The 8,948-nt window shown below is 49.4% G+C and overlaps 1 protein-coding gene across 1 annotated transcript in view; it reads right to left on the minus strand.

The window, feature by feature from the left end:
- The window catches only part of PRSS12 (serine protease 12), a 65,779-nt gene extending 64,139 nt beyond the window's left edge, over nt 1-1,640 (minus strand). The window contains exon 1 of the mRNA XM_066632879.1: nt 1,283-1,640. Coding sequence (XP_066488976.1) covers nt 1,283-1,640 — 358 coding nt within the window. The remainder of the gene's footprint in view (nt 1-1,282) is intronic.
- Between the last annotated feature and the right edge of the window lie 7,308 nt (nt 1,641-8,948).

Here is an 8,948-nt window from a genome sequence, read left to right on the forward strand (position 1 = left end):
TAAAGGCAATGCACTCAGATACCAGAGCAGATGTCCAAGTACTGATATCCTCCCAATCACAGGACATCCAAAATATGCACAAACCCATCAGCCAGCATGTTGCTTCTGCACAAGATAGATATCCACTATCTATCTACATTGAAAGATTAGACATATTAGAGTGACCCTAGATGGAATGACATCCGGTAACCACTAGGAAGAAACCAATGTTTCATTCATTCATTTAATTTTTACCCAGCCTTTCTCCCAGAATGGCACCCGTGGCAACTAACAACCAATTAAAATACATAAACTATAAAATGCCCATAAAACTATAAAATACACATTAAAAGCCAGCCAGCAGCAAGCAGCTGCATAAAGAACCATCAATCATAAAACTTTAAATAACTTAAAATTAACATTAAACTAACTTCTGGAAAGTTAATAATGAGAGAGCTGTTCTCAGCTTTATTATGTAGATAGATAAGTGTATGTAGAAAGAGGTAGCTCTTTAGGGCTGCCATCCTATGCATACCTGTGCAACCCTAACACACACAACCCCTTTGCACAACCTTCAATTACTCCAGAGTTAAAACACACCAAGACTCACAATGCAAGACTACAGCTTTTGTGCATCCTGCTGGGAGAGTAACAGCCCAATCCTACCCACACTTTCCTGGGAGTAAGCCTCATTGAACCTAATGGGACTTACTTCTGAGTAGGCACCCCTAGGTTTGGGGTCCAAGGCTGCAATCCCAGGCATGCTTCCCTGGGAGTCAGCCTCACTGACTCAAATGGGACTTACTTCTGAGTAGACGCGCATAGGTTTGGGGTCCAAGGCTGCAATCCTAGGCATGCTTCCCTGGGAGTCAACCCCGTAGACTCAAATGGAACTTACTTCTGAGTAGACACCCCTAGGCATGCTTCCCGGGGAGTCAGCCTCACTGACTCAAATGGGACTTACTTCTGAGTAGACGCGCATAGGCTTGGGCTTTAAGGCTGCAATCCTAGCCACGCTTTCCTGGGAGTCAGCCCCACTAACTCAAATGGGGCTTCCTTCTGAGTAGACGCGCATAGGCTTGGGGTCCAAGGCTGCAATCCTAGGCATGCTTTCCTAGGAGTCCGCTGAACTCAATGGGACTTGCTTCTGAGTAGACCTGCCTAGGACTGGGGGGGTATGCACGTCTACTCAGAAGTAAGCCCCAGTGGGGTTTCCTCCCAGGCAAGCGTCCACAGGACTGCAGCCTGGGAGGCGCCCACCCCCGCGCAGGAGGCCGGGGGGGGGTCCCGGGCGCGCTCCCACCTCGCCTGCAGTCGCAGTAGCCCCAGTCGAGCCTGCCGCGGGGGTTCCGGAAGAAGCACCAGGGCCTGCTCCTGCCGTCGGGGTTCCTGCAGAAGTTGCGCTGGCCCCGCAGCCCCCGGCCCTGCGGCGTCCTCTCCAGGAAGGCGGGCACCTCCGCCCAGGGCAGGCACGCGGCGCCCGCCTCCGTCACGTTCACGAAGCGCCCGCCGCCTCGGGGGCAGCCTCCCGTGGGGGGCCGGAGCTGCAGCGGCGGGGGGAGCCCGGAGCCCCGCAGGACAAGCGGGGGCGCGGCGGGGCTGCCCGTCCCGCAGAGCACCGCCAGCAGGAGGAGCAGGGCGGCGGCGGCTGCTGCTGCCATGGTGCCAGGCTCGCTCGCGCGCGGCTTTGGTCCATCGTCCCTCGCCGGCTCTCCAGCTCAGGCTGGGCGCGCGGGGGAGGGCAGGCAAGGCAGGGCGGGGCGGGGCGTCCCGCTAATCCCCGCGAGGGCTTCGTGGGTCGCCGCCAGGCCAGGGAGCCCCTTCCCGGAAAGGGGCTGCTGCCCCCGCCGTCTGCAAGGGGCAGCCAGCGCCGGAGGGTGGGCGGCTGAGGCTTCGCCCACCCCGTGCCCGCGCGCTGCAGCTGCTCCAGGTGCAGGAGTGGGACGGGAGGGGAGAGCCCGGGGCTGCCAGCCCGCGCACACTTTCCCGGGAGTAAGGCCTGTTGGGCAGAATGGGACTTTCTTCTGAGTAGACGTGCCTAGGGTTGTGCTAGGAGGGGGAGACAGGTGAGGCAGAGCCTCCCCGCTGGAGTCTTTCGGAAAGGATGCGCTGCTCCGCGCGTGGGTTGTGGGTGTCTCACACCGCGGCAGCGCTTTTTAAAGGACTCCGGTGGGGAGGCTCTGCCTCACCTGCCTCCCCACACACGGCACGTTCCTGGTGGGAAGACTCTGCCTCGCCAACCACCACGTCCCTGCAGGGAGGCTCTGCCTCACCTGCTTCCCCCCACTGCACGTTCCAGTGGGGAGGCTCTGCCCACTGGGGCAAACGGGGCAAAAGCCCCTGGCACCTGCACATGATGCTGGGGGCACAACCACAAGCATGAAGTGGCAACTGCTGCTACAAGCCATGGACATCGGGCCCAGGAATGCATCCATGACCCTCCCTAACAGAAACAAATCTGGGAGGAAACTGGTCTGCTATAGTAGCTTTTTGGCTTGTGGATCCCATAACCATGAAGGAGTGTATAGGGCAGCGGTTTTCAGCTTTTTCCATCTCATGACACACTGTTAAGGCACTAAAATTGTCAAGGCACACCATCAGGTTTTTGATAATTGCCAAGGCACACCATGATGCCAATGGGGGGCTCACATCCCCATTGGCCCTACTAATAAATGACTTTCCCCCAAATTCCTGTGGCACACCTGTGAACCACTCACTGCACACCAATGTGCCATGGCACAGTGGTTGACAATGGCTGGTATAGGGGTTCAGGGGCTACAGCTGCTGCAGAAGTTCATTTTGGTGCACACAGCACACTGTCCATTCTAGTGCAAGCCTGAGGATGCTAATTTTCTGCAATGGATTTTCTATATTTCAAAGATTTTAGAGAGACTTAGGAGTGTGTCTGGTTTTCCGTATTACAATATCTAGCTGCCAGTGCCACGTGGTTGGATAGAACTGGGCTCTGCATCAAGAAACCTGGTAGACCTGGGCTCCAAAGACTGTTTTGGCTGTCAGCACCCTCCCTCAGCTTATTTGGCCCCCTGTTCTGCCTGCCCCCATTGCCCCCTCCTTCTTTTAAAGGAGCCCAAAAGAAACTTTGTACCCCCTGATTAAATTCTTCTCAGAGGCCCTGCTGCTGCTGCTGCTTTATTCTAATGCTCTAACTCCAATGTTCCTTACTGTTGTTTCACATAACATGCATTTGCTTGCTACAGTGCTGTGTTCAGTAATATGCTATTGTCTTATCCTGGCCTTCACTGTTATTTAATCTACCACTTAGGCAGCTATCTGTGGGAAACTGAGATAAAGAAAGCAGGACTAAACTGGCCGTGCCTTAAGTTGATTCACACAAGTCTCTTCTGCTGGCCCTGTGGTTTTCACCATGCCCAGAAGTCTGTGTAGCCTGGTATAGAAGTGGTGTAGCCTGGAAACCGTTTATCAGATGTGAGATGGCTAATGCTGCTGTGTTGTGCTGCTTCTCCAATGTAGTGGTGTCTCCCTTACACTGCTTTCTGTGGGAAACAGAGATGCTGGATTGGTCTTGCCCAGGCCTGTTTCCATGCTCTCTTGTGAACCACTCACACAAGTCTCTTTTGCTTTCAGTGAACTCACATGCACATGTCTGTTTTGCTGTCAATGTCTCACTAACACTGCAAATCTGGTCTTGTGGTTTTATGCCATAAATACCTATGTTGCTCTCAGTGTGTTCAGCAGGGTTCTTCCCTATGATCTCAAGCAGTCCAGTGCTGCAAATAGAGTCTTTTGTGCAACATTAATATGCTGCTGTGCTGCTTGTCCAATGTGGTGCTGTCTGTCTTAGGCAGCTGTGTGTTAGGCAGCTTTTTTAAAAAATCACAGTTTTGCAAATATAATTAATTAATTAAATTGGGGGGGCCCCACAAAATTTTAGTTTGCCCTGGGTGACAGATGACCTAGGTATGCCACTGGCTCTGCCTCACCTGCCTCCCCACCCACCGCATGCCCCTGGTGGGGAGGCTCTGCCTCACACCTGTACTCCCTGGAGGGGAGTGCATTCGGACCCGGGGAGGTGCCTTCCCTAGCATCACAGTTGGGAAGGGGTTCTAGTGATGGCTCACTGAGAAGACCCCTCCCCCTTGTAATTGGGCATCTCCCACATACCCCACCTGCCTTGGCCCTCTGCCCCAGTGAGCCTGCAGACTCCTCCAGGCTCCAGCTAAGCCAGGAGGCTCACTGAGGTAGGGCAAGTGGGACGGAGCTCCAGCTGTGAACAGGAACGAGGATCTGGCTATAGCACAGGCTCTGCTGTACCAGGGGGAGAGAGGCTTCCCTAGGTCGCTTGGTTGGAGGAAACCCCACTGACTTTTGCGTAAGGATCTGGTGCTGAACCAGATCAGGAGGTGTGGTGTCCACTGGATTGCTCGGTGACACAAGCGGCTGTTCAGTGGCAGGCTGAAGTGTATCTATTCTTTGACAAAGTGATGAACCCAGGTGGTGCTAGCCCTCTCCCCTGGCCCCAGAAGAGGGATCGGGGAGGTCATTATACCTGGTCATCGTTCCCCCCCTACTCATTTCTGGGTTGGAGAAGGTTGAGAGTTCAATCCTATGCATGTCTACTCAGAAGTAAGTCCCATTATAGTCAGTGGGGCTTACTCCCAGGAAAATGTGGATAAAATTGTAGCCTTGTAGAAGCCACTAGCAATGACTCTTTGGGCTTCCTTTCCAAAGCAAACTTTCATTTGCTCTACTTTAAATGCACAGTCGTCTGTATTAGTTATGTAGTTAAAATACTGGATTGCTGTCACAAGAGGTTCATGGATGTTGTATGTCACCTCTCCTCTCCACCACCATCCCAAAAGGATCAGGATCCCACAGCTGCTACCCTACTATCCACAGCTTTCTCCACAGCCAGCTGTCACCAGGAGCAGAACTGGGAGGTATAGATCCTCCAGTTCCACTTTGGACAGCTAAAACAGCAAAGAGTCTTATAACACCTGAAAGCTTAAATTTACCTTAATGTGACTTTCAGTCCACTTCATCAGATGCATGTCGGAATGCTGGAACTCTTGTGAGTTTGGGCAGCATGAACAAAAGGTGTTGGGAGTCAAGTTGGTTTAGGAAGAGGGTAGCGTCTACCTTTCTCTTTTATGTCTCAGGCTGGTTCTCAGAGATTAGCTCCCTTGTTAGTCTTCTGGCCACTTATGAATCATTTGTCCAGTAGAGCAGGGGTGTCCAAAGTTTTTGGCAGGAGGGCCACATCATCTCTCTGACACTGTGTCGGGGGCCAGGGAAAAAAGAATTTACATTTAAAATTTGAATAAATTTACATAAGTGAATATATTAAAGATGAACTTATATGAATGAATGAAGGTCTTGCAATAGCTCAAGGTCTATAAAAGGCCTTGCATAAAGCAAGGCTGGCCTTTCCTTTGCTGCCACTACTGCATCACAGACATGAAACAACAAACAGTGAAGGGAGCCCTCATTCCACAGCTCATGTGAGAGGTCAAACTGTCACCCTCATGCTGAGAGCAGTTGCATCGGGCCAGTGCAGGCTCCAACAAATCTCCGGAGGGCCAGAAGCTCATTGGAGACTGGGGGCTCCCCGAGGGCCACATTGAGAGGCCTTGAGAGCTGCAAGTGGCCCCAGGGCCAGGGTTTGGGCACCCCTGCAGTAGAGCATCAGTGATAAAGTTAATGGAACCTCACCACTGAAATTAACACCACGATCTCAGGATCCAGGAATGTGAATTGTCAATGAAATGTGCTGCCATCTATTTAAACTACAATCCTAGACATACTTACTTAGAAGTAATCCCCATTGAACAGAATAGGACTTACTACTGAGTAAACATGCCTAGATTGCACTGTAAGGATCAGTATATTGTATTGTGCAAAGGAATCCTATGTGCATGTATTTGAAAGTTAGACTCAGTGTGTTTAGTGCAGCTCGCTTACCTTCAGGTAAGTGTACAGAGCATTGCAGCCGGAGTTTCCAAGCACTAGAATCACAGGCAATTAACAAGGATCCCACTGGTGCTAATGAGATTACACCAGACAAAGCAGTGTCATGGTTAATGCTTTTGGATGTAATTCCGGTTTGGACACATTCGTATCTATTCCCAGAGGGATTAGTCTGTTGCAGCAAAGACAACAAAGGGTCTTATAGCATTCAACATTTGACAAGCTGTTGGTAGGTCATTTGTAAACAGCCTGAAAGTAACAATGGAAAATAAATTTGTTAGTCTCTGCAGAGCCTGAAGACTGTTATTCATATGTACGTCATGGGCAGCCATTCCTGACTAGCGCTGATTCAGTGGGGCTGCACACCCTCCACTGTATCCAGCGCTGCTCAGGAGCAGGCTGGAGGTCTCCTCGGGATAAGGGGGCATCTTTCCCTTATGCCAAGTAACGCCCCAGCCTATCCTATGGGGCTGCTCAGACCTGTACCTGCTAAAGTCCAGACACCCTTGTAGGGTGTTCAAGCCCAGGATGGGGGTTTAGGATATGGTGGAGACCTGTTTCACTGATCCTTCCCCTTCCTGGGCCTGATCTGCCCCCTTTCCACCCTCCCCTGCCCAGAAACACCCCCTCCCCACCTCCAGTCTACCAACTCTTACCTCTGCCAGTAGCTGTCCACCTGGATGCAGCATCAGCTGGGTAGTGCAGGCCTCTCTACTGGTGCTGCTTATTCTCCAGGTACTGTGAACATGTTTTCCTGCACATTTGTGACACTTGGCCAGCACAGAGACCACTGCAACAGCTTAAGGTTGGGTTAGGAATGTGCTCTACATTTTTCTCATTACCTTCCATAGTCATTCCAGATGCCTTCCTTGGTTTCAACAAGCATTTGTTGAATGCAGGTTGTGTCTGTTGTCTTGTATGCTCCCTCGGGCATTTGGTGGGCCACTGTGATACAGGAAGCTGGACTAGATGGGCCCTTGGCCTGATCCAGTGGGGCTCTTCTTATGGTCTTATGTTCGTTTTCTCCTACATTCTTTGCAGAATATCAGCACATTCCCCACAAATCATAATTCTTATTTCAAGTCTCCATACCACCCAAAGATGTCTGGATTCAGAACTTGTGTTCATCTCTGCTTAATTTATTTAGGAAATGCTTAAATATGCAATAGCTAATTGCATTATAAAGGCAGGGATCTATGTTAAACTCCCCACAATAACCTTCTGTTCTTTTGCACATAATATTCTCCATCCAGCTATATACTGGAATTACTCATGATTTCATTGGAAGTTTTTCATCAACTCCAGTCATGGCTAAGTTTAGTTAGACTGTGACCAATGACTATAAACATGATTGAATAGTTCTCTCTTGCTTCTTGGAGCAGACTAACTGAATCATTCAAAGCTAAAATGTCTTGTAATCTGGCTGTAAGGGCTCTAAATTACTGCATTCTGAAACAATTATAGGACACACATATTCACCACGCAACTGCACCATAGATGTGTTAAGGTTTGCGAATATGTGTTTAGGCCTTAAGTGGCAACCCCACTTTCACAAGCCAGGAACCACTGGATTTATTCTGCCTGGCTTTATACTGTTACTGTTTCAGTAAAAGTGGGTTAGTAGTATCCAAGCATTACCATTTTTACTCCAAGGGTATATGGAATATGGAACGTACCATCAGACATAACTTCAGGAACTCTACTGGGGAAAAAAAGAAAAGGAAAAAATACTGCAGGTTTTTGCTTGCATCTCAATTAAAAAATGGAGGTGTGTGGCTATGAGGAAAGAACACTAGGGCAGGGTGACCAGATGTCATAACCACAAAAGAGGACAAGGGACCCCAAAATGTAGCCTACAAGAAAAATGTAGGACATGACAAAATAAAAGCTAAAAACACTCATATATTGATTTCATGTGGTTGATTTAAACACTATTACTTATCATTAAATTTAAAAAATTATATATAATTTTATATATATAAGAAGGCCATGCAAGAAGGCCATGCATTGCCTGCAGGGCCCAACTCACAGGGGAAAGGAGGACATTTAAGTTATTTTCCAGGACTCAAGGCTAAAAAAACATATCCTAGAAAAAGTGGATGTCTGGTCACCTTGCCCCTGGGTGTCAGGTTCTCATCCCACAGACTCCGCACAGGATCATAGACATCATAACAAGGAAACAATGCTTTCATGTTTGCATCTGATGAAGGGTTTTTTTTATCTTTTATGGATATCTCTCATTCCTTCACCCTTGAGATTTATCTGTTCAACCTCTTTATTTGTAAGTATGTATGTGTATTATTTACACCATAAATCTCTAGCACTCTATATTTGGAAGAAAGTTGCCAGTGTAAAATTACTGGGGAATTTCCAACAACTCAGGACCCAATCCTATCCAACTTTCTAGCACTGGTGCAGCCGCAATGAAGCCCCAAGGTAAGGGAACAAATGTTCCTATACCTTGACAATCAGCCTGAAGAAAACACAGGTCATGGTTCAGGATGTGGACTTACCTCCCTGCATTACAATCTCTGCGCATGAACTGGAGGTTGTCCATGACTTTGTGTACCTTGGCTCAACGATCTCCGACACTCTCTCTCTCGATACCGAGCTAAACAAACGCATCGGTAAAGCAGCTACCACGTTTTCCAGACTCACAAAGAGAGTCTGGTCCAACAAGAAGCTGACGGAACATACCAAGATCCAGGCCTACAGAGCTTGTGTCCTGAGTACACTTCTGTACTGCAGCGAGTCATGGACTCTTCACTCACAACAGGAGAGGAAACTGAATGTTTTCCACATGCGCTGCCTCCGACGTATTCTCGGCATCACCTGGCAGGACAAAGTTTCAAACAACACAGTCCTGGAACGTGCTGGAATCCCTAGCATGTATGCACTACTGAAACAGAGACGCCTGCGTTGACTCGGTCATGTCGTGAGAATGGATGATGGCCGGATCCCAAAGGATCTCCTCTATGGAGAACTCGTGCAAGGAAAGCGCCCTACAGGTAGACCACAGCTGC

Source organism: Tiliqua scincoides, chromosome 6, assembly GCF_035046505.1.
Source record: "Tiliqua scincoides isolate rTilSci1 chromosome 6, rTilSci1.hap2, whole genome shotgun sequence".
Lineage (NCBI taxonomy): Eukaryota > Metazoa > Chordata > Lepidosauria > Squamata > Scincidae > Tiliqua > Tiliqua scincoides.